General features: G+C 39.6%; 1 protein-coding gene across 17 annotated transcripts in view; it reads right to left on the bottom strand.

Moving 5' to 3' along the window:
• ELAVL2 (ELAV like RNA binding protein 2) overlaps positions 1-27,297 on the bottom strand; it is a 168,739-nt gene that overhangs the window by 51,489 nt on the left and 89,953 nt on the right. For all 17 annotated transcript variants that reach the window (XM_043891391.1, XM_043891393.1, XM_043891388.1 and 14 more), the window contains one exon: positions 25,590-25,833. In XM_043891391.1, the coding sequence (XP_043747326.1) occupies positions 25,590-25,833 (244 nt within the window). The remainder of the gene's footprint in view (positions 1-25,589; positions 25,834-27,297) is intronic.

Genomic DNA, 27,297 nt, shown 5'->3' with positions numbered 1-27,297 from the left:
AATTCAACCTAGACACTCACATAATACAGAAAACAGATGGCTCACTCGAAGACTCATCTTCCACTCAAATGCTAATAAAGTTGGCCTGAGACTTAAGTGCCCAAATTTAAAATGGTTTTCAGGACTTCACAGATATACTGCGATAATACAGAAGAGTTTAAATCATACCTTTTCTGCTGAAATCAAAGTTGTAAATGGTCATCGTTTGGTAAATACTACTTAAGTAGCCTAATTTGAGAGGGAGTCTCAGCACCAGTGTTTTCCTACTGAGTTAATTTTAATGGCCTTATCTGTCCTCTGGTTATACAACTGGTAAAGCTCCATTTTCCTATAGTTCCAGTCCCAGTAATTACGAATCTGCTGGCAACGCAGTGTGACCTTGCTTAAGTCGGCAAAACTGTGGGTTCTTAATATATCACCATTTCAGGCAACATTAAGAACTCCCACATAATCCAGTCTTAGGCTTCTGAGTACAGCATATTAAATCCTCTAAATTCTCAAGTAGTGCACATGGATACTAAGATGTCTTGCTTCCAAGACCAGGAAGATTAGGAAATATGATCTTTATTTAAAGTGGGAAAATAAACTAGTTCCTCTAGTCCACACATCTTAGGGTAATATTTTAACTTGGACCAGGTTCTCCAGCTTGAGAAAAAGTTAAGATATTACAGCATCTCAAGACCATTGTTTAAAAAAAAAATAAAAGCCCAGTTCTCATTACTCACTGATTTACATAGTAGCTCTTAAAGAAAAATCAGCAGGCCTACCTTCAAATGCTGGAGCTATCCCCATGGTGAGAACAAAAGCCAAAAAACTGTTAGTTGGCCAGAAAGTCAGACCCTACAGTTCAGAAAAAGTTAGGATATTAACATACCCTGAGCTAAGACAAAATCAACTCGTAAGTTAAGATCTGAGTCTGCTCCAATAGTCTCATTTCTGTTAATTATAATTAACTCTCCCCTGCCACACACACACAAAAAGGGGCTGTGTAATCCGCTTTATCTTGTGCTTACTTGATAAGCAATGGAGTTCTTCAAATAACTATGATTTGAGGTGACGGCCAGGGAATTATATTCCTCAAAATAATATTGTGGTAAAGAGGGAAACGAGAAACCAGTTAACAACTGCAGTAGTAAAGAGGGCATCTGCTGTTGCTTGCACTACCAGCCGGTGTCCATCTATGCACACACACGGAGGTCAGTAAGCTGTCCGTCGAAAAGCAGCACAGTTTCTTAATGTGTTTCTCTCTTTGTACGACATTTGTTTTATTCAGGTATTACAATAAAAATATTTTAAGGCCCTAAACACTGTAACTAGCCCAGCACCCTGTCTGAAACTGTATGAGAGTCTCACAGACCACTGTAGAGAGCTCTGTGGTGTTTTGTCCAAAAGAATGGGAAACATGCAAATCCTACCAGGTCCACATGATTGAAAATAAAAAAATCTCTCACTCACCCAAAAGTCCAAGGTTCACCAGCCAAGACCTTCCAATTGGGAAAGTCTGGTAAGCCTGGGGTCAAAGTCTGTTCCCACTTCCCATATGTGCTTTTATCTAGGTGTCTGGAAGCAAACAGTACCACTACCTAATTATCGACTGCTATCAAGCAACTTTTGAGACTTGTATTAACATACAGCCATCATACTTAATTCTAAAAACAAAGCTCTGTATAGATACATGTGTACCCATTTTACAGATAAAAACATGGAGGTCCTGGTATATTAACTAACTTGCTCAAAGGCACAGAGGTAGCTGGTGAATGGAAACTACTTTTTGAAACTAGAATTAACTTATCCAAGCCCAGTCTTTTCAGCATACATTTCACTGCCTTTGGCCAAGCTTGGGAATTATTTTGAGGCAGACTTCTGTGCATCCAAAGTACACAACTTTTCAACCAGGATATTTATAGTCTCCAAATACACCTGCATTGTTTTTCTTGTTCTTTGTCATGTTTTGACTCACTGGAATGTTACCATTCTTTCTCAATCCATCAAGACAAGAGATACACAAGGGGGAAAAAAAAAAGAAAGAAAAGGTTCATCACCCCACAGGTGCACAAACCACTTCAACCCTCAAAACAAATCCATCACTACAAAACAGATTAGAGATCTCCACATTATAAAAATATTCATTTAAAACAGGACTCGATTTACATACTTCTTTTCCAGAAACTCAGAAAGCAATTCTTATGGCTAAAGCCAAACATGTTTGCTACTGCCAAATTCGTCTCCCACACATGACGCTTCCCTCGTCAGCAGATTGCATTAAAATGCTTTCACAAGCCTAACATGGTTTTCTAGCTGTAGAAAAGCAGGTGGGATCAATACCACATGGTCTGCCCTCTAAGATCTTAGCTCAAAAATTTAAAGCAAGATGATAAACAAGAGAGATGCAAGGAAGAAACAAGAGAAACGGTACTTAATAAACACAGAACACCTATATTTAATCACTGGCATTTCATGCTTAACCAGGAAGAACCTGAAGAGAAGGCTTTATTTAGTCATTTGAAATAGAAGAGATGAAATTCAGAAGTTTCTTGACAGAGCAACCGTGCAAACAGGCATATGGAGAAGAGCTAACGGGTAGAGAAGCACGGAGGGGCTGGTGAGACTGAACACACGTGGTCTGGGCAGAGGGGAGAAGCGGGCGCTGAGAGCAGGGCTCCCCGCGTGAAGCTCTGCAGAGGCCACACTGCAGGACACACCAAGCAGCGAGTGCCCGTGACACACGAGGGGGACCGAGGCAGCTCACCCTGGCGGCCTGACCAACCAAGAGGAAATGCAGACCAAGGAGCAAGGAGAACACTGGCCAAGAAGCTGTGACAACCCAGAGCGGGGATCCGGCCCCAGATTCCTTTCTAAAAGGCTCCAGAGAGCTCTAAAGAGGCAAAAATGAGAGGCTAAACACCCAGAGTACCTTTCACAAGCCCCTACAGGTCGCCTCAGTCCCGAAAGGCTCACTTCCCATCTGGACAAATCCCAGCCCAAGGCTTCTATTCCTAATTTGTCCATTCCACAAAAACTTTTGCTTATGCTACCATTGACTGAGCCTCTGTCAAGTACCCTCTTACCTGAAAAGGAGCACAATTAATTCAATCCAAGTGGCCTTTTACTCAAAACTGAACTTTCAGAACAAGTACTATTTTCCCTCCAGAGGGCCTTTCAGATCAAGGGCCAGGATGGGTATCAAAGGCAACCCCCTCAAGCCCCTTGGTGATAACTTCTTACCTTCATCATCATAATAAGACACAAGGAACCTTTAGAATCTTAGGTTAATACTCTGACATTAATGCAGAACACCCATACAACAACTTCTCTTACCATGTATCCCAGCTGGCTCAGTGGTAAAGAATCTGCCTTCCAATGCAAGACAGGTGGGTTTGACCCCTGGGTCAGGAAGATCCCCTGGAGAAGGAAATGACAACCCGCTCCAGTATTCTTGCCAGGATAATCTCATGGACAGAGGAGCCTGGCGGGCTGTAGTCCATGGGGTCACAAAGAGTCAGACCCAAGTGAAGTGAACGAGCACACACACAAGTATCTAACAGGATAACCCCCCAGTCAAAAAAGAGCAAAACTCAAGATGACTGCCCTAAAGAAGGCTTATGATTTTCAGAGATCTCTTTTACAAAGCTATAAAAAACACATATCTGAATCCTCTCCCACACCCAGTTAAGCCACTACTATGAGTGAAAGTGTTAATAACTACCCTAAGTGGGCCCAGAGTGTTAGTAAACCTTATTTTAACATTTTGGGTAGCAATGACAAAGTGATACAGGACTTCTGAATTCACACATGGACCTAAGTCCTTTTTCATACAATATGGTGATACCAAGTCAAAAAAGAAAGAGAGGGAGAGAGGAAGGCTGGGTCATTTAGAGGAGACACTGGAGAGCATCATATCATCAAGTGAAAAAAAGGTTCGGGACTTCCCTGGTGGCACAGTGGTTAAGATTCTGCGTTCCCAATTCAGGGAGCATGGGTTCAACCCTTGGGTCAGTGAACTAAGATTTCATGTGCCACATGGCATGGCCAACAAACAACAACAACAAGTTTCAAATGAAGTAAAAGCAGGTAACGTTTCACCTTCTTATCTGCATCCCAGATAAAGCATCCTCTAAAGAAGCCACCGTCCCTGGTGGCTCAGGCAGTGAAGAATCTGTCTGCAGTGCGGGAGACCTGAAAAAGTTCCATCCTTGGGTCAGGAAGCTCCCTTGGAGAAGGGAATGGCAACCCACTCCAGTATTCTTCTCTGGACAATCTCATAGACAGAGGAGTTTGGCGGGGTACAGTCCATGGGGTCGTAGAGAGTCGGACAGGACTGAGCAACTAACTCTTTCACTTTCATACAAGTAACAAGGCTTCCTTCTGGGGACAGTTCTCCAGTTTAGTTCATTTTATTTTAAAAAGACAGACCAGAATGAAATCTGTGATATTTTTAGCAACAACAAAGGAAGTAAAATTCCAAAGGACATCCATTGTCCCCAATCTGCACAAAGATTTAGGTATAAATAACATATGATTTTCCTTCTTTTTGTTCAGGACATTTTGTTTAGTCTATATTTAATAAAGAAAGGCAGTTACATTTCCAAGACCATATGAGTAGTGTGGTTTGTTTTTTTTTTTTCCTCCCCCTCAATTTAAAATAGTCACACGAAAGCACTGATTTTTATACTTAGGAGAAATCCCCAAACAGACCAATTGTGTTTAGGCAGGTTAGGGTATAAATGCTGACTATAAAGGAAACCTATTTAAAAACTGCAGATACAGCTTCAAGGACTTTAAAAGGGCCCTCTCTGAAGCAGTAAAGAGGAAAGAATCCCAATGGAACAAAATCTATAGAGGAACTTGAGCAGGACATGGAAAAAGTTGTAAAGGCTGCAGGTCCGATGGGAGCCACGGCTATAATTAAGTCAAAGAGGTGCCCTGACAGAAATAAATATCCATTGTGTTTCGTGGTAAGGGGCAGCTACACTACAGCAAACCACTCAGAGACCCGGCGCAATCTCTCTACCAATTAACAGATGGTTTCTAAAGGGAGATACAAAATGGGTTAGCTCCTGCTGCTGCCACCTTCATATCACATCCATGTGATTTTTTAAGCTAATCATCTAGCTTACAAGCTGAAAAATGTATTAATAGGCCCTGTAATCTTCTAAATTAAAAATTCACATAACCACAAGGACAAAAATGCAATCGCTTAGAAGATATGGCCTTGACAATGATTCACCCAGCACACCAAGGTGTTACAAACTGTCCACATCAGAGTCTCAGCAAACGCACCATCACATGGAACTAGAGAAGGTAGGTGTTTTGTCTGTTACCACTGATTAAAAGTATATTAAAAATGAAATATTCAAATATATAGCTTACAACTTCATACACCACTGCTGCGAACTCTTGGGTACATTATCCCTGTCAGAAAGGGAAAACCTAAACACAAAAACAATTTAACTTATGATTATTTTGTTGTCTCATGTACCCATGAATCTACCTATAAGCAGGGTACAGGTAAGAAATTTTATTCAAGAACAGTACCTCAACTTTACTTCATCTTAGGAATTTCTAAAATGTCTTCCCTCATCCTCTATTACTCAAGTTACTTGACTACTTGCTTATTCTCACATATGAGGCTCACTCCTGGGGAAGGTGCTGTATTTTCACGGCAAGAGATTAGTACAAAGGACCATCTGATACAGAAGTAACATCTATAGACAGAGCTGCTAGGTTATTGGGGGCCATATTACAAAATTCATGGCAACTCTACAAACACATTTCAAGAACTGGGCAAAGACAGTTAACAGAAGAGCTCACATTCATACAAATCCACCTTTTTGCCACCAAGTGTCCCTAAAGGTCTTTGTAGGTATTTATTGGCTAAGCCAAAGCCTTTGACTGTGTGGATCACAACAAACTGAGGAAAATTCTTAAAAGAGACAGAAATACCAGACTACCTGACCTGCCTCCTGAGAAATCTGTATGCAGGTCAAGAAGCAACAGTTAGAACTGGACATGGAACAACAGACTGGTTCCAAAATGGGAAAGGAGTATGACAAGGCTCTATTTTGTCACTCTGCTTATTTAACTTACATGCAGAGTACATCATGAGAAATGCTGGACTGGATGAAGCACAAACTGGAATCAAGACTGCCAGGTGAAATATCAATAACCTCAGATATATGGATGGCACCACCCTTATGGCAGAAAGTGAAGAAGAACCAAAGAGCCTCTTGATGAAAGTGAAAAAGGAGAGTGAAAAAGTTGGCTTAAAGCTCAACATTCAGAAAACTAAGATCATGGCATCTGGTCCCATCACTTCATGGCAAATAAATGGGGAAGCAATAGAAACAGTGACAGACTTTTATTTTGGGGGGCTCCAAAATCACTGCAGATGGTAACTGCAGCCATGAAATTAAAAGATGCTTGCTCCTTGGAAAGAAAGTTATGACCAACCTAGACAGCATATTAAAAAGCAGAGACATTACTTTGCCAACAAAGGTACATCTAGTCAAAGCTATGGTTTTTCCAGTAGTCACGTATGGATGTGAGAGTTGGACTAAAGCTGAGAACCGAAGAATTGATGCTTTTGAACTGTGGTGTTGGAGAAGACTCTTGAGAGTCCCTTGGACTGCAAGAAGATCCAACCAGTCCATCCTAAAGGAGATCAGTCCTGGGTGTTCATTGGATGGACTGATGCTGAAGCTGAAATTCTAATACTTTGGCCACCTAAAAAACCTTGATGCTGGGAAAGACTGAAGGCAGGAGGAGAAGGGGGGCAACAGAGGATTAGATGGTTGGATGGCCTCACCAACTCAATTGAGTTTGATAAACTCCGGGAGTTGGTGATGGACAGGAGGCCTGGCGTGCTGCGGTTCACGGGGTCGCAGAGTCGGAAACAACTCAGCGGCTGAACTGAACTGTCCCCTAGAGAAACGGGGCCAAGGAGTTTACGTTCTCCTGCTCCATCTAAGACCTCGGTCCATTAAGTGATGCCTCATCAGTGACAAAAGCCGGACTAAAAGCACGCTCTAACGCTCACCCCTATGACTCTGCCATCGGCCTTGCTCTTGTCAAGTTAAGGTTCACAAATAATTTCAGGCCTGTGCAGTAGAGTAAGCCACTTTCATTACAGGAGCATCTTATGCTGGAGAATGTTACACAAAATACTAGGTATTCGATGACAAGTACAACACTTAAATGAACATTTTACCAAACACAAGTCCTTACCTTATTCCACTATTCAATAGCCCTCAGTGTCCAGGTATTTTCCTATTTTGTTGCTGACAATTTCTTACTTGCTATTTATAAATGAGCAGGGCACTAAATAATTACCTATTACAAACCAATCTTCTTTATTTGGGGGAAAAATTGGAAGACTTTATGTATGCTGCTAGAACACTGACTAGTTAAGCCCTATTTCCAAAAATAATGCTCATTCTAGTTCTCTTAATAAATACTAACATTATTAAGGTAGTCCATATATACCTAAATTACCAATCTTTAAGCAAGAAACCACACATATATACTCTGAATTGCAACGCATCTCCTTAACCCAAAAGCCTTCTATACTTTATCTGGGGTCTTGATCCTCTGCTCCTCCCTAAAATGTTACATCCAAGACTGAAGGAAGTGGAACTTGTTTTATGGTTTAAAAAGCTTCATCATCTTTGAGTTGTGACTTGCGTATGTGTAAAAACCTCAGATACCTCTGAGATTTACTTAAAATTCAGATAAAGACTGATTAGTTCTAAACAGTATTCTTTTGAAGCAAGAAACCAAGGCAAATTATTTTTCATAAGCCTCCAGCATATGAAAGATTACATTAAACATATAATTTAAAAATTCAATTAACTATTCTATGTTACTTGGCTACCTTAATTATAGCCCTTCTACTGTTAAAACATGGAAATTAACCCATAATTTCTTCTCTTCCCTAGCAATTCAAGACTCCTGGTTGAGAAATATCCAGAAATAAAAAACTAAAGGTTAATCCTAGTGATAACTGTATTAGTTATCAAATTCATCAAATAATTGTCCTTGGTCAAATTTTAAATCTTACCATAAGATATAATTACTCCCCAATCTTGGCTGATACCTCAGCCCTCAATTTCATCATTCTTTACACAGCTAAAGTGTTCTTTCATTTTAATTTTCTATCATTTTCATCTAAGATTTAAGAAAAAAAAAAAGAGAAGCAAAATTTCTAAGGCAATTTGAATCAAGGGACCAAGAGCTAAGTTAAACTTTAACAATTCCCACAGGATTTTTGTTTTCAGAGTGCAGAATCTACAGCCTAATTAAGGTGTTATTCAAAGATTTTCTGTATCATTTCCTAAAACCTGGTAATATCCTGGCCAAGCCATCCTTCTTCTCACCTTCATGCTGTGTTTTTACTTAAAGCTACTTGAACAGATATCCCATTCTAATCCTTTAAGCTTACATAAATATCCTAAGAGGCTGCAAGGTAAGGACATAAAATTGATTGGATATTATTTCAAACAAGAGTTATGATTCTCCATCAATGATTAGTTAGAAATAAATATATTAAAATAAAGATTAAAAACTAGAGTTTGATCTTTTCAAAGGGAATTGAAAGCTGTTAAAAAAAAAATTGATACTGACAATGTATACCACTGACCCCATGGAACACCTACATGGTAGGTAGAAATGTAATACCTACCTATGTTCCCACATGACTAGACACCAATGGGTTTTAATTAAATGATGACTAAGTAAGCAGAGGGAATAAATGGAGGTCATTCACAAGCAAGCTTGTTTTTCTATAAGGTCTATGACTCTCATCAGTTGCTATAAACAGCAGCAGCCACCAAACAGTACTGACCTCTGAAGATTAAAAGCCAGAGAAGAAACACCCAGAAAGATCAACTGAGTCATCACTAAGAATGCCATTACTACTGGTCATCTCAGCCATTCTTCAGGGAATTCTTGGCTACACTCAAGGAGAAAAAGGCTGACCACAAAACATAATGAAATGGGAGAGAAGTCCCAAGATGTTACTTAGGAAAGCATATTATTAATTAGCTTCATTGCACCTATGATTTTTGCATAATTATACTCGAACTTTGGTTTCCCTCCAACGACGACAACGTGGATCAAATAGGAGTCAACTATTTGAAAGACAGGGACAAATGACTTTATAAAATACACATTCATACATACCTTGCAAAACAGAGACAAACATCTTTACCGATAACCTTTGTTTTCCTCAAAGCTAAGTCTCAGGGCGAGTAAGCAGTTCTCTTGGGCAGTTCATCTATTACAGACATGACAAATTTAACAGGTTCAAAGGAGGGAAAACTGTGACCCTGGAAAATGGTCAGGATGCAAAGCCTAGAGGATTACTGGCAATGCAGAGTACTATACAAAAAGGGGTAACTGGTTTTTTTTGGAAGTGAAAAATAGTCCTTAAACAAACTTCAGACTCAAAGGTTAAAAGCTGTTCCGAACAAACCAAAATAATAAATCACAACACCTTTGTCTCCACGAAGCAGTCTGAAGACTCTAGACTGCAGCTTAATTTCTTCCACATCACAAATGCTCTAGAGAATCTAGCTGAACACACACGCTATGTTAAAGAACTGAAAGTCCAGGTTAGAATAATACAGGTATGAAAGGTTTCCAACTGACTGGAAATGCCTATGGCCGGAGCCAGGAAAGGGCTCAATCTCCCATTCGGATTCAAATAACTTCCTAATGGAAAACGTTCTGGCCTAAATGAGGTTCTACCTAGAAAGTGAGGCCAGAATCTGCACCTTTTCTGAGAGCCCTCTGTGGAAAGATGACAAGCTCTAAACAAGGACTTCTAAGCAATCATAAAAGTTACTCTTCTGAGTCAAAGTGGTACCAACTCCACCCCTCCAAAAAATCAGTAAACTTACTTTTGGGTGTATTGAAAAGTAAATTTTGACACACAGAGACAGAAATGTGAATTAAGCAAAAATTGTTTCACTAGAGTTCTAGAAGCAACATAAACTGACTTCAGCTAACTAGAAAAAGGGAATTGATTGGAAGAGGTACAGAAATTTTTAGAATCAAGAGGAGCCAGGAACCAGGCTCCAGTGGGCTAAGCAGTGAAAAGAGCCATCATCCCAGAGGTCAGACAGACAGCGTGTCTAATGAGATGTGCCACCATCACCATCTCATCCTTCCATCACTTCCTTGAGGTTCTGGGAGAAAATACCTAACTGATCTTACTTGGGTCCCATACTGGCCCCTTGCCTATACTTAAGATAGGGACAGAGAGAAGAAAGAGATTATTTCAATACGGAATGGTCATAATGAAGTTAGACAATCCTCTCGGATACATGAAGGGTCTTATAGATTTCTCCATACAAACTGAAAAGAAATACCTCTCTCATTTCTGTTCAATAAAAAGACTGCATTAAAGATTCAACCATCAAATGGAATAATCAACAGCTCACTAGTGAGCCAGACCTTCTCCAAATCACACTCCTGATTGAAGTACACAGGACGAACTGCTGCTAAATCCTGGCTCAAAAACAAGTCACTGTTTAGAGCATTCTTCATTCCCCTCTGCAAACTATGACCAGTTCCCTCCAACTCTAATTCACCTGAAAAATAAGGTGCCGATAATGTAAGAAGTTAGATTAGCAGAGTATGTTGTGACTCAGGATCTCTTAAGAGACACAGCCACCACCTTGAAATCAAGTACTCAAGCCTGGCAGATGTTCTCCAGTGCGCCAATGTTCTCAGTTAAGAAAAGCTGCTAATGTGAGCCACCCTCACCACCAACAACTGACAAGACCTTCCAGCTCCAGAAGTCGCTCTTCCCTATGGCAAAGAGAGACCTTCGGAAGCTCCCCACAAAGAACACAGTGTGGAGAAGCCTGAATGAAGCTGGAATTAAGACCTTAAACCATAAGAAGGATTACCTTTAAAAAATTATTTTATTAACACCTCCACCACAGGCTTTCTTCCAACTCTCAACTGGTGCAATTGCTCTTAAGTTGTCAATAGCCAGCATTTGAAAATAAATACAGTCAACAAGTGTGGAATGATGTTCCTGTAGCCAAGCAGGCATTTGGCAGATGCCAAGAGAGAAGGCAAGAGGCCAAGAAATGGGACCTAAAATTTTAAAGGAAGACTGCTCTACTCAGTAACACAGAATCTGAAATAATGTAAAGGCAGAAACAGGCCACAGACCACTTGCCTCTACATTCAACCTACATTAGCATCTGTCTCCCAAAGGTGCAATGGGAAGATGCTTAAGGCTTCCTTTACTATAGCAATTGTTCCAGTGGTCTAAAAAGGGATCTCCCTTGCTGGATCTTTTTTTCTTTTTTCTTTTTTTGGTGTGTGCATGTTTCTTTGTTTTTTAGGGGAGGTGGGATGGGATGGGCAAAAGGAATGCTAGAGAAGGAGGAAAAACAGAAGGTAAAGCTAAAACTATAGAAGAGAAATTCTACTTTTTCCTCGTTGGCTCCTTCTATTGAGCAACAGCTTCCTGCCAAGACTGCCTTCAGGTTCTCAGCAGAAGAAGGGATGAAGCAAGATAAAGAGAAAGAAGTCTGAGGCCACTGCCCTGTGTCCCAGGATGCCACACAGGCGGCTGTCGCTGGATGGCACGCCTCTCCAGGAGAAGGGGAGGGAGACGAGTGTGAAGACTGGGAGACTGGGGCGCAAAGCTGCTTGGTTCTCCTCCCTGAATCTACTGCGTGCGCCACCACCCCCCCCTTCCTCCAGGGGCCTGCCCATACGCCATGGAGCTTGGAGGCAACTTCCAAAGAAGAAAACAAGCCCGAACCAGGCTGGACCACTGCAAACAGGCGAGATGAAGTCCCTGCAAGGAGCAAGCAATCTGCTGAAATAGTGTACAAATTCCCTCTTTTCTTCTTGGATACTCCTTTTACGGGGAAAGTGGCAAGAACCAAGTTTGAAAACAAGAAAATATTTCAAAAGGAGGGGTTGGTTCCTGAAAGCACACTGAAATAAAAGGAAATAAAAATATGCAGAAAAGCCCATGGCCCAAGACAAAAACTTAGCATCTCTTAAAACAACTGCTATAATTTAAGACACTCTCGGGGACTTTCTTGCAGGTGCAGTGGTTAACACGCTGAACCTCCAACGCAAGGGGCAGGGGTTTGATCCCTGGTCAGGGAAGTCAGATCCCACATGCTGCATGGCATGACAAAAAAAAACTTTGGCATAAGGTCCTGCTCAGTGTGAGAAGTTGTGTCTGACTCTGTGACCCCCACACTGCAGCCCGCCAGGCTCCTCTGTCCACGGGATTCTTCAGGAAGAATACTGGAGGGGGTTGCCATTTCCTACTCCAGGGGATCTTCCCAACCCAGAAATCACACCTGTGTCTCTTGTGTCTCCTGCACTGGTAGACAGATTCTTTACCGATTCACCACCTGGAAAACCTTGGTATAACAAATACCGAACTACTTCACTGTTTTACCCAGAACAGACAAATTCATAGGGATAAAAAGTACAATGGTGGTTGCCAAGAGCTAAGGGAAATAGCGTGTGGAGTTATGTTGAATGGGTAGTTTCAGGTTGGAATGATGAACCAGTTCTAGAAATAGTGGTGATGGCTGCATAACACTGTGAATATATTTAATGCCACATATACACTTAAAATGGTCAACATGGTCAACTTTATGATGTGTAGATTTTACCACAGTTAAATTTTTCTTTAATTTGTCATGAATCAATGTGATGTTATTCATGTTCATTGTAACACAAGTAAGGACAAATCTCCAAAAGTGCCTAGTTACAAGACTATCTACCATCTGTATCTAAGTCAACAACCAATTCTCTGCTAATTACTATAATGAATGTCAAAAAGCGTTTTTGTTGCTTAAGCTACTTATTTGTTAATTAGTGTACTGAGCATTAGAAATGGTGGTTTCATTAGTACAATTAAAGGTATTCAAGATGTGTTAAACTAGTTTAGAGACACTATCCAGCCTTCTATCTACAGGACACAAGAATGCAAGGGGTCTTTCACTTGTACACTTACGGACAGAACCTGAACATGACAAAGTCTGGGTTCAGCCTTTGTTCAAAAGGATTTCTTTCTGCATGATGCAAACAGAAGGCACAGATCCCCACCCCTGGAACGCTGTCAGTCACAGTGAACATTTCATAAAAGGTGTTCGAAGCACCTCAAAAAAGAACGGAGAACTAGGACTTCCATCAAGCTTGCAAAGTAATTTATCAGTCAATTACAGCCGGCTAGTTTGATGCCTGTACCTATGGCAGAATTTAGTCTTAAGAAGCAGATAAGCCTCACCCCTCCCTCTTAGACGTTTGTTTTCACCTAACCAAAATTACCTAAGAACTGTATACACTAAATTAAGCTCACTGCCCCACCAAAAAGGGAGAGGGACTCTCAAAAAGTCTCTGTCCAGCCCTAGAAACCAGCAAAGAATATTAGATGCCCTCCTTCCCCGATAGCTACGTCCACATATGTTGTTTTCAATAAACACTCAGAGAACTAAAATCTCTAGTAAGATCAGGGAACCTAAGCTCAGAAGATTTCACATTTTGATTTTTAAGAGCTCATTAGGTCTGTTTTTAATGTCCCCAAATATGGAATTGGAGGACATTACTGCATTGAAAAATGATACGCCATCATGCCTTTCTGCAAAGGCTTTCAATTTCCAGCACTTACAAAAAGAAATGCGTTAACAAAAAACACAGTAACAAATCAATATTGACAATTCTGTATTTTAACCTGATTGTAAAATGAAAGAAGGGAATTAACCCCTGAAATAAATGCCCAGGAATACTAAGAGTTTTTTAAAAAAAAAAAAAAAAAAAAAAAAAACACCCTAGTTAAATATCTTGAGCTTAAATATTAGATCCCAAATCATTCTGCCTGAGAAGCAGAATGATTCTGCACCATACATGTCAGAATCCCTTGGCACTATGCTGAAGAGTTAACTTAGCAGTTACGTTCACAAAGGAGAAAGGTCACAGACATCTAGGGCTAGATAAGACTTCAGATCATTTAGGAAAGCACCTTTATTTTACAGGAGAGAAGTCAACTGATTTGACACACCATAAGGAGTCGATTTAGGTACATTTTATTTAAGTGGACTGAAAGCAAACTGTAATTCATTTTACTGATATGAAAAAAGCTCTCAGAGACAAGTACCAGGATCAGGAAGGATTCAGAACACAGTATCCTGGAAGCTACTGTGTTAATGACCCAGTGACTTCCTTAAGACTGAATGTAAAGCATCAAAATACGAAGAAATAAAACTGCTCCCTCAGGCTTCAGTGATCTTGAATACAATGAAATAATTCTGGTTTACCTGTTTACAAGCAGCTATGCCTCCTTTAAATCCTTTTAGGATAAATCGCAAAGGTCAAACAGGTGGTGAAGAGTCAAGGGCATCACCACATTTTCTCTACAAAGTAATAGATAACCAGATCTATTACTGCAAATGAAAAAATACAAATTCTAGTTGAGCTGGAGTGGAGGCTGGGGATAGATACAGGACTTGTGAGCCATATCAACTCCCTCTTCAAAATCAAAGCATTATGTAGAAAACAGTTTCAACAAAAAGTACAATGATGAGGAAAGAACTCATTAAGAGCTAAAAATAAACCCTCTAATTCACAATATGCATAAGGATTTAACAAAAAAAGGAAAACAAGATGTAAAATTGCATCTGCTAAGTTAACCATGCCCTCATGGAAATTGCCACCCCCCCCCACACACCCACCGCCCCGTTTACACAAACTGGAATCTGTAAAGTCTGTGATGACTGAATAAGGCAATGCTTTAAACATTTTCAATGAATATTTCAACAAAAGAAAACCAAGGGACAGCAATTTTTTTTTCCATAAGTCCTCTGATCTCCTAACACTACAGGAACACTGGGCTTCTTAACATCCAAACACACAGATCTCTTAATTTCTCTTCTTCAAAATCTTACTTGATGAAATCAGAATATATAGTACTGGTATTTATGATTTACATTAAAGGGGTATTAATCTTAAGGAAGAAGCTATCAGTAACAGTGAAAACAAGCCTCAGTTAGTTTTCATCTATCTGATACCTCATGGCTCAATTTAACAACCTGCTGACCTTCCAGGCCAGTTAACAGTCCACTGGGGAAGCTTGGCTGAGTACCTTCACATTTTAAGTCAAGCTAATTCATTCTGAATAACAGTTACACAATACCACACAGAGCAATAACTCTACACTCCAGTGCTCCAGCTCACAGAGGCTGGTGTAGTATCATTAATCATCTTTCTGGGCTCCCAAGTCCCAACTTGTACTTCCTAGTCCCACTTTGTCCCATCCCTAGAAAATCAATTCTGTTGGTCAAGTCATCTAGAAAGCAAAGAAGAGAAAATGTTTTGCTAACTTTCCACACCATGAGAAAAATCTAAGAACTCTAAGACAACCAATTTATTTGATTTTTCTTTTTTCAATCAGTTTGCCCGGAGGAAAACAACATCTGCAACTGTCTTCTAACTGAATGAATAAGGGGCTGGGGAGAGAGAGAAAGAGTGCCCTTATGTGCTAAGCACTTTACTGGAAGAAACAAGTTCAGAGTCAAATAACGCAAACAATGCTACAATACAAGGAAATTGCTAGGCCTGTATTTGAACATAAGTGCAACATGTTCTTTCTAGACTAAAACCTCGAAAACCTGTGCTCCTTAGCCCATCTCCCTAGCAGGGGAGTTGAAGATAGCATGCATTTTGTCTCATTTCTTTGTTAATCCCAACAACTTGATCCCAAGTTAAGCTAATAACAACCCTGGTATACACAGGGGTTTGGTAAATCCTATTACCACTGCATTCAAAGTCCATTTCACATGGAAAGATGGGAAGGAACGCTTAACAACAGAGTTTAAACTAAAACCCCCCTTATCCCCTCTTCTTTTGAAGTGGCCAAGCAGTCTCCTGAGCCCTAAGAGGTTGAGATGGCTGTCTCCCCTCCTTGCACGCAGCCCACCCCAGGTGCTCTGGGCTTCAGGGCACCATATTCAACTTTTACTGTTTGGATTCCAAAGAAATGATCTTCGTCAGCATGGGCACAGCATGCTAGGAGTGGATCACAGCTGATCTGAAAGACAGGAAAGCCCTAATGGTTCTTCTGGCTGAACAGACTTGCTCTGTGCTCTGGCTGGGGGCTGGTCCAGGCTGAGTCACAGGACTGCACTGGACAAGGGGGGCTGTGCCTAAGACCCCCTGCGAGGGGCAGAGGTCCTCCAACAGGGAGGCCGGCAGGTCCTAGACCGTGGCCTCTGCTGTCACCCGTCAATTACCTAAGGTGATAGAAGAGATTACTGGGTAGTTAAATCACAAAAAAGGTAGTTTTAAATGAGACTCCATCTCTTCACAATACTTGGGAGGAGCTGCCAATGCAGCTTGAAGTTCCTCAAAAAATGTATGAAGATACCATCAGCCATAAAGGGATATCCAATGATGTCAAAATATTGACATTCTGGTACTTTAAGAAGCAAAACCAGATACATTAGTAAGTAAAACATGCTAAACAATTCCCCGGCAGTCCAGTGGTTAGGAGGCTTTCACTGCCACAGCCCCGGTTCAACCCCTGGTCAGGGAACTAAGATCCTGCAAGCCATGCAGCACAGCGGAAAAATTATTATTAAGTAAAATATGCTAACCGAGCCACTGCACAGGCCCGACAGATGAAAAGATGCTCACAAGTAAAATGTCAGAAAATATTTTTTTAAGTTAGCGCTTTTAGCTGTAAAAAGACACTCATGGTTTTCTCAGCTCTCAAAATTCAGTAGCAGCGGTGGACTCAAATGAAAGTCAAGCAACTTAAAACAAGCACAAAAGAAGGAAGTGTATTCTGAAGCACAGCTTTAGTTTCAATGATCAACTATTCTGTTCAAGAAACACTTAAAATGCTCCAACAGGTGCAAAATAAAAACACTTTGCTGTACTCATAATTTAGAAAGTTAAAAAAGCAAAGGCAGGTGCAATAGATAAGGTAGTAAAACAGGGAAAAAAAACCATCAAAAGAAAAACAGATTGATAAATCAACTGCATACCTGAGAAACAGGATTGCAACATTATATAGATTAAAAAAGAGGAAGGATTCCTGGATCAGAATTTGTTCTGTATGTTCTCTCATTTACTTCACCATCTTTTTTCTCATCTACATTTTCCACCATTATGATGACAGCTACTAAGTAATAAAACTGAAAATGGTTTCTATTTTACATCACTTGATGTACACATGTGTGTATGTATACTTTTTCCAAAGTACAAGTAGACAAAAACTAGAAGAAACACCAAGGAAAGGTCTGAAGAACACTCAGGCCATTCATATCTTGCTATAATTTAACGGGAGAAATCCTCACAGAAGAATTTCAACTATATCCTTAAATTTGAATACATTAACAAAGTTTGTGTTTTGTATCAAACTAAGGGAAAAAGTCAAGGGCATTAAAACACTATGTTCCAAATCTACTGGCAAAACAGGTATGGTCATTCTAGAAGTCTCAGGGGCAACAAGGACTAAAAAAGTATAAAGTCAAAACTCACCTTCATTTAACCAACAGGTTCAATCTCACGTTCACAGTAAAGTGATAGGAAGGGAAAGTGTTCATCACTCAATTGTGTCTGACTCTTTGTGATCCCACGGACTGTTAGCCCACCAGGCTCCTCTGTCCATGGGATTTTCCAGGAAGTAATACTGGAGTGGGTTGCCATTTCCTTCTCCAGAGAATCTTCCTGACCTAAGGATCGAACCCAGGTCTCTGACATTGCAGACAGACTTCACCATCTGAGCCACCAAGGAAGCTCCTCGAAAGCTGCTGGGAAACCAGGTGACCTTTCTTGGGAGTTACAATACACTTCGTTTTTTTTTTCTCATGCAATAAAACAAAGCAATACAAAGATCACCATCAAGAAAAGAGAGAAACAAAAATACAGATAATTTACAAATTAATTGAGAATGGTTCTCTTTCAAACTCGTCCATATCCTCACAATAGATGTTTTTCCTTTCAGAAACTAGTCACTTAAAGGTTTCATTACCACAGACTATCAGAAGAAGAAACTTTTCTGTTTCTGTTTGCTGAGAGTTAGTCTTATTTCATAAACAAGAGAGTTAGAATATGTCCTGTCCCCACACGCCAGAATTGGAAAAGACCCTGATGCTGGGAAAGTCTGAAGGCAGAAGGAGAAGGGGGTGACAGAGGATGAGATGGCTGGATGGCATCACCAACTCCATGGACATGAGTTTGAACAAACTCCAGGAGATAGTGAAGGCCCCCTGGCCTTCTGCAGTCCATGGGGGTCCTGCAGTCCATGGGGTCGTAAAGAGTCAACATGACTTAGCAACTAACAACAACAACAATCAGAAGAAACTCTGTTTCAGTTTGCTAACTGAGAGTTAAACTTATTTCACAGTGAAGAGAGTCAGAATATGCCCTGTCCCCTCATCCCAAACTATGGCACTTATAGGCACAAGGATTATTTTGAGTTAAAGGCAATTAAGAATCAACAGATGCAGAAGAGTACTCTTCTCTGCCCTAGCTTTTTCCGCCTAAAAACAGGTTATAAACTTCCCTTGTGAAAGTGTTCCCCTCTCCTCTATCAGGAAAAGGAGAGCCACTCTTACCAATGGAGATGGAGAACCAGCACCAAGATGAAGCTGCAAAAATAAACCCTGCTAAAATCGTTCTCGTCTTCCATTAGTTTCCCCCTATATATTTTCTTGGTCACTCCCTGCAGTTTATCCACCCTCAGAACCCAAATCCCCTCTGCTTTATTAAAATGGTATACAAGCCCCAGAGACTAGCCACTTCTTTGTTTCACTTCTTTTCTGTGAACTCCCAATGCATGTGAAATATTAGTAAAAACAGTACTGCCACGTCTCCTGGTAAGCCCTTTTCTCCCTGATTTTACTGAGATACAGTGGACATATAACACTGTGTAACCTGTCTTTTGTTAGGTTCAGTAATTGGGGGCTTGCAAATTAAGAGGGTACAGGGAAAGTTTTTTCTCCCTGACAATGAATAAAAAATTAAAATGAAAAAAATTTAAAAACCAATGTATTCAGTTTCTTAAATCCTATAATCTATACTGACACTTTGAAAATTATTCTATAAAACACCAAGTCAAAGGTCTGAGTGGAAAAAACAAAGCATAAATTTTATAGTTTTCCCTAAAACTTTATAAAAAGCTCAATTTGTAACATAAGATTTTTGAAATGACTGATTACTCATGACCTTTGGAAGAAACAAGGGTACACAGAAAAGTAATTTTAAGATATACTGATAAATAGTTTCTTCAATACCATATTGATAGTTTCTTCAATACCATGAAAAAATAAATTTCATCTTATTTTATATGAATTTCATTTTATACAAATTTAGCCACTAAAATCTAAAGATGGACATATTCAAATGTATTATATTCCACAGTTAATATACTCGGCAGAAATGCATTTACCCTGTGCTGCCAAGTTTTCTTGTTTTGTGAACACCTGGGCATACGCCCAGCCTTTATGCCAAATTTCTAACCAAGTACACCCAGAGTCAGCAAAAATGAGGTATTTATTAAACTATCATCACCCACCAACTCACTCAACCATCCTGCCCTTTTCAACCACTTGTCTGCAAGAATCAGGATTCTTAACCTCTCAATACTATAAATACCTACAACTATCAACTGACTTAAAGACTGCAACTGATGCACAAAACCACTTTTTTCAAATTAATGTTCATCACAGCCTTGGGCTCACTGTGACTGACTTCATCACAGTTAAAAAAAAATAGCTATTAAATTTGAAGGTATGCGTTAGACTAATCAAATACCACTTATCTCTTTCAATCCTGAGGAGCTAAGATTGCTTTTAAAAAGAGGGGGAAATACCATGCTGTCAAAATAAAGTTTCAAAATCATATTATCCTCATAAAATAAACCAGCATTAAAAACTAACTTTCAAGTTCTCAGGAAGCAACAGAGACATAAGTTAAACCTAGCTAAGATCCCTCATGTTTTATATGAGACTTCACCACATGAGATTTCAGGAAGGGGGCGGGGGGGAGAGGTCTGTGTTCCTACCCAAGGCACTGCCTGTCCATAGATAATCTACATCTGCAAAGCCCCTCTTCTGGGCCCCTGTAATTTGTATTTCTTTACGTCTGTTTTGGCCTTTGTTTACACACACACACACACACACACACACACTCTTTTCTAGGGACAGGTCGGGTATTCAGAAAAGACACAGCCCAGTGACTTCGACACTCAATGTTTCTAGCCCCACACACACACACACACACACACACACTCTTTTCTAGGGACAGGTCGGGTATTCAGAAAAGACACAGCCCAGTGACTTTGACACTCAATGTTTCTAGACACACACACACACACACACACACACTCTTTTCTAGGGACAGGTCGGGTATTCAGAAAAGACACAGCCCAGTGACTTCGACACTCAATGTTTCTAGACACACACACACACACACACACACACACACACACACACACTCTTTTCTAGGGACAGGTCGGGTATTCAGAAAAGACACAGCCCAGTGACTTCGACACTCAATGTTTCTAGACACACACACACACACACACACACACACACACACTCTTTTCTAGGGACAGGTCGGGTATTCAGAAAAGACACAGCCCAGTGACTTCGACACTCAATGTTTCTAGACACACACACACACACACACACACACACACACACACACACTCTTTTCTAGGGACAGGTCGGGTATTCAGAAAAGACACAGCCCAGTGACTTCGACACTCAATGTTTCTAGACACACACACACACACACACTCTTTTCTAGGGACAGGTCGGGTATTCAGAAAAGACACAGCCCAGTGACTTCGACACTCAATGTTTCTAGACACACACACACACACACACTCTTTTCTAGGGACAGGTCGGGTATTCAGAAAAGACACAGCCCAGTGACTTCGACACTCAATGTTTCTAGCCCCACACACACACACACACTCTTTTCTAGGGACAGGTCGGGTATTCAGAAAAGACACAGCCCAGTGACTTCGACACTCAATGTTTCTAGACACACACACACACACACACTCTTTTCTAGGGACAGGTCGGGTATTCAGAAAAGACACAGCCCAGTGACTTCGACACTCAATGTTTCTAGCCCCCCACACACACACACACACACACTCTTTTCTAGGGACAGGTCGGGTATTCAGAAAAGACACAGCCCAGTGACTTCGACACTCAATGTTTCTAGCCCTGAAACCCAAGAGATCAAAAGCTGGAAGAGGGAACAGCACCTGAAACTTAAGTCTGCCACAGCTGGGCACTGCAGTTATACCTACCTGTCCCACCCACTTCCAGCCAGAATTAAGACAGACCTGGAAATCCCTGGCTCCATCATCTCCTGCAAAATGTTCAGGAAAAAGAAGTCTGTAACTCCCAGGTAATTCCCACATTCCAGGCCCTCCCTGAATAGACTGATGCCCAAGGTAGGTCTGGGCAGGGCCCTGGAACTTGCGTTTCTGACAGTCATCCCAAGTGATTCCAATGCACCTATTCTACTGACCAGACTTTAAATACCAAACTGACTCCCCCATCAAATCACTGAGAGATCCTTCTTGACAACAGATTTTCAAGGCCTCCGAAGTCTTTATTCTTAAAAATTCCCTCAGGTAAAGATATGCAGCCAGACTTGGATCGTGCAGTCACTGGGATAGACTACCTAAACTGACAATCAGGGATTATATAGTTTCTAGAGAAGCATGGATGATCGTGTTAGTTTTATGTATCCCTCAGTCCTCGACCCTCAAAAATCTTCCATTTTCCTCTTGTGGAAGACTCACCACTCACCAGATGATGCCCCTGTGTGATCCTGGAAAAGCTATATGTCTCAAAAGAAATTCAACTGCTGGCCCTGTGCTAGCTTTTGAAGAGTGAGTTCTGGCCCTCCAACAAAAAGGCAAGGAGGAAACATGCTCGGAAAGAATGAGAAAGCAAGAATTAGGGTCCCCACTCTGCCACTTAATAGACGTGTATCTTGAACTCGACATGTCAGCAAACCTAGGCCTCTCATCTCTGGTCAGTGAGGGAGTTGGCTAAGGTCACCTCAAGGGTTTTTCCAACTCCAACGCTCTACTATTCATTCCTTGCATCATAAAATCCATTTCACTCCTCTAGAATGCAGCATCAGCAGGTGTCAAGGACTCTGAAGTGCATTTGAGAACTCAGAGGGACCGACCGATGTCAGCTAAGCTGTACAAACAACAGAAGCTTCTCCTAATTAATACCTATAGATAGGAAACAGGCGAAGCATAAAGCTGGCATGAGCCCAAAGCAAGAGCCCAACAAACAACATGATACATAGAATTTCGACTAGTGAGAAGATTACTGTATTTGAAACTGAAGATGTTTTGTAATGTAGTTTCCTAATCCTCATATCAAAATAGTGGATTAATTTGCAAACACCAACACAACCTAAAAATTGTACACTTTTAGGACTTAGGAAAGAGGCACATACTTTCCTAACTAGGTATTTTGTACTTCAGATATAGTTTCCTAATTTTAGCATTATTTAAATAAAGACTTAATGAAAGTGAAAAGGGGGGGCAAAATTTAAATTTTCTTCACACAGAGTGATCCCAGTTATCTTACAACACAATCAATTAAATGCTCCTACAAAATCAGATAGCAGGAGCTGGCCCACTAGCTCCCCCAGGAAATAAGACTAAGTTGGATAATTAGAGTGACTGAAAAACTCTGCCCCGACTGTAAAAGAATATACTGAAAAACTGCTCAGGACGACTAATGCTAAATACCAGAATGAGGTTCAAATCCCCACAGATTCTTTCAAAACCTTTCAGAGATATGTTAATAAGGAGCTTCTTCAGAAAATATGCCCACTTTGCCAAGTGTAACAATTCTAAACCCAGTTTCAAAAATCTATGTACTAGATTACTTTGTTCAATACAGGTATTTACTAAGAAACTCAGAGTAACACAACAAAAAAATCTAAGGTAACTGTTTGAAGCTAAAGGAGTCAGAACCTTCTGAATGCTTATTTAACCCATACCAAGAATAAGATGTTAGTGGTCCAAATCCAAACAGGGTTAATAGATGAGGTCCTTAGTATTCTAACATGTCTACTCAACTTTTTAATTTATAGTTCATTATCATGGATGTTCACTTCATGAAACATGTTCATATTTTATTGATGTGAACAGGTTTTATGGCAGAATTACAGATTGTCTGATAACTAGTTAGCAAATGACTTCCAAAGTAACACGCTCAATGGAAATCTAGGGTCGTGGAGATAGCACCCCCTCCCCAGAGTTCTATGATTAAATAAGATGGGCGGAACTGTAAATCAAACTGGTTTCTTTACTTCAGGATTTTAACATAGTTTTTAATATGTTAATGATCTGCAGTATGGTTCTTAAGTGGTAAACTGTGGAGTGGAGTTTTTCTCAAACTTGTCTGTTAGTGGAACACTTGTTTTGAGGAGTATTTATGACTAAATCTCATGGAACTAAGTTTAATAAAAACAACTTTTCGATGTTTGGTGCTTACTATTCATTTTCTTGGGTACTTGGTTTGCTTATGAGAGATTTTAAACAGAAATTTTACTAGGATGGAAACCTTCATTATCCAGCTGTCCATGAAAAGACCAAGAAGTGGGGGAGTGAAAGAAATGAACAACAAATATTAACACGCTTTGGCAGCACCTAAGCATCTAACCATGTACTACTCCGTATTACCCATGCACTGTGGTTCTATTACCACCATCCTCCACATAAAGCCAGAGAAGCTAACGGAATGAAGACAAAGAAATCAAATTTATCCAATTTGCCACACAACAGTTCTAGTAAAAGGTTAACAGAGAGTAAGACAATTCAAGACTGACCAGAGTTAAGAGATGAAAATCTGTGAGATGTTTCCTGTGGGAAAATGCCTAATTCAATGCATGACTGAATGACTGGATGTATGATTTGTTTACTGCTTTCATCTATCGTAACAAAAAATGTGACCTTTACAACTAATTCAAGCATCATTTTTAAATAAGATAACTAAGCAGTCAAATCAGAACCCTCATCATTTATATCAAAACCTTAACACCATTTATCACATTTATGTCAAAGAGGCTACAAAATGCACACATAAAAAGATGCTGTTTTGCTAAAAACATAAAATTCAGTAACAGGACAGACACATGTTAATAAAAAGTCTTTGTTCTCTATCTTTCCCAACTTTTCAATAACTTTTTTTTTTAAACAAATTTTATGTATACTGCTCACACTAATTTGGGGGGGGATGGAAAAATATTATCCATTTTTTAACCAATATTCAAAAACAAAAAACAAACCTTCCTGATTATCATGGTGAACATCTAAGTAACATAATTAGTTAAAATATAATTATGGATTGATGATAAACAAGTCTTACTTAGTTTTCACTTGATTTTAATGAATAAATTCTTTCTGTGAACCTCAATCTGCATCTCGAGTAAATACGACCACGAGGCCAAGCCCAGGTTAACAGCTCTAAGGCACTTTGGAGACAATAAGCCCTTCTCTCTCGATAGAAGAACAGCTAAAGGTATCATCCCATAAAAAGCCACAGTTGGCTCCAGAAATTAGCTAGGGACCCCTTCCTCTGCCTTCTGATTCATTTTACCAAGGAAACCTGAAGCTGAAGCCAACAGCTGACTTGTCCAAGGTCACATGATCAAAGTTCAAATTCTTGGTCCAACTTCTCAAACTGCTTACTTATTTCAAATATTTAGTTTAGTATTCTGGTGATAAACCATTTGATATGCACTACTCATATTTAACAATAACATGAAAAAGCTACAGAGTGTCTACACTTCATCCATTTTCAGTGTCTGCAAACAACTCCTGTATCAACCCTTCTATGGCCAAGAACACTTATTCAGGTTTTGCTTTATTCTAAAAGTTTAGTCAAATCCTCCAAAATACTAAAGAGATTTTCCACTACCTAATATTCAAAATGTGCCATTATTAAAAGCCAAATTACTCATCCTTTCATTCTTATCTTTTAAGAGGAGCACTCAGATACCACTTTCTCCTTTCTTGTTGACAGACAGAAGCTAAGATCTTGCCATACTCAAATTGTATCTGTACAAATATTTATACACTGACAATGTCAGTATTACCATTTACTTGGTCACATATAAGCAAAACTACAGAGACTTAAGGAAAAGGACATTTTAAGGTCACTTTCCTCTGCTAAACACCAATTCTCCCCTCATTTCATTGTTGAAATGTTAAACCATGCAAGCTCAACACTAAAGGTTAACATGATGCTTGCTGCTCCGGATACACGTACAACTTTGAAACAATTTCAAAGATGTTATTGTATAGTTCAGATTATATAAAAGTCCAGTTAAATATATACTGCTTATAAAAAATATTTTATGCTTTGAAAGGAAAACTTAAAACTCTCTAAAACTTAAAGTTTCATACTGCTGATGTAGCTAAATAACAGAGAAAATCTAGATGTGTAAAATTCTAGCACTGAATGATTTACAGGCAGCAAACTTCCATTCTCACACCTTGAAACATAATCATTCACATGTGAGGAACCTTATCTAAAACTGCATACCTGTAATTTTGTCTCTCACAAGCTTACAGGACTCGATCTCTCCAATGCTCCCGAAGAGACTCTTCAGTTCCTCCTGTGTCATGTTCTGAGGAAGGTAGTTGACTATTAAGTTGGTCTTGCTGTCCTCTGTGTTCCCGGAGTCAACTGGTGACGAGCAGTTGTTGTTTATGGTGGTTGGACCATTGGTTGTGTTATTGCAAGTTGGCCCATTAGACAGTTGTGTTTCCATGGCAGCAATTACCTGCTGAAAACAGAGAAAATAAGAAATGTCAGAATTCATATTTCACAAACTATTAGAGATTCCTTCCAAAAATTTAAACACTTGTCACTAGACACAAGTCGTCCTGCTGAAATTACAACAAAGCTTCAAAAAGTACAACACCTATGCTAACTTTTACTTCACATTAAGCTATTCAATTTAAGATCACAGCTGTACTTTTCACATACATATTCCATACATGCACGAAAGCACAATTTACATCTTTAACATTCTCTAGAACCCCATTCTGGATCTATTCACAATCCTTACTCACCTGCTGTGTCCACAGAGTTGAGGAAATTTAGTAGCAAAGGGCACAGAATTAAATTCTGACTAAAAATACCAGAAAATAAGTGTTTAACATGCTACCAGAAACAAAGGGAAAAAAAAAAAAGAACCCTAACTTTGCAGAGATATTTAGATAGCCTAGGAGTTTATTCTAAAACTGACAGACATCCATTAATTAAAATCAAGGAGCAAGAGTACTTGGAAAATTAGAAATTTGTCAACATGTACTGTTTTGGTTACATATTGAAAATCTTTTTAATTGACAGTATCTTATATCTCTAAGAAATAAGAAAATAGCAAATTTCTTATGTTAGGGTTTGCAGGATAACTTGGGGAATAAACTGAGTACTTAGTGAACCCTGTGAATCTAACAAGCCATTCTTGTCAACCTTGGCAGCTAAAGATCACCAACAACGCAGCTGATCTACAGCATCAAAATAAAATCCCCAAACAATTCTAAGTGATATTCTGCCTTGACTCTGACTTTAAAGGAAAACAAAACAAAACAAAACCTATCCAGTTCACCAAAACAACAATGCAAATATGTCAATTTTTGCAAACAGACCAGTCCAAGGAATTTTCATTTGAGCACCTAAACCTGTTGAAAATCCAAGTGATAAGATATCTATAAACTCCAAATACAGAGTAAACAGTAGAGTTGGGGAAAATGGCCTCAAACTGTTCAGGCTACTTTTAAAATCACTTACTAAGCAAATTTAGATCTAGTTTCCTAAAAACCAATTCTATGCTCTTTGAACGAGTTACAAACCACAGCCCCAAATTCTCTAAAACTATCTTCCAAAAACTCTCTACTTTAGAACCCAATATTGTGGGGGAATCCAAAAATCCAAGCATCGTTGAAAGGATTATCCTTCATATTCCATCAATCTTTCAGCTCCACAAAGAACTACAAAACTGACAATCCTGAATTGACAGGATGCTAGTTTTAGGGAAAGTTTAACATACAAAAGGCAAAGAATTTGAGGTAAAATTTTAAAAATTAAAAAAAAAAAAAGCAAAGTAGAGGCAAAGGCTGTTACAAGAAGGGAGGGGGGAAAATGTCTTTTAAAAAGCATATTGCCTAAGAAAAATAAAACGGCACAACCATGGATAAGCAAACAGGAAGAACTCTACTGCCAAGAGATGTTTATAAAAGAAGGC

The sequence above is a fragment of the Cervus elaphus genome, chromosome 29, assembly GCF_910594005.1.
Source record: "Cervus elaphus chromosome 29, mCerEla1.1, whole genome shotgun sequence".
Classification (NCBI taxonomy): domain Eukaryota; kingdom Metazoa; phylum Chordata; class Mammalia; order Artiodactyla; family Cervidae; genus Cervus; species Cervus elaphus.
The sequence above is the reverse complement of the archived record's forward strand: the minus strand, read 5'-3'. Positions and strand labels throughout refer to the sequence as shown.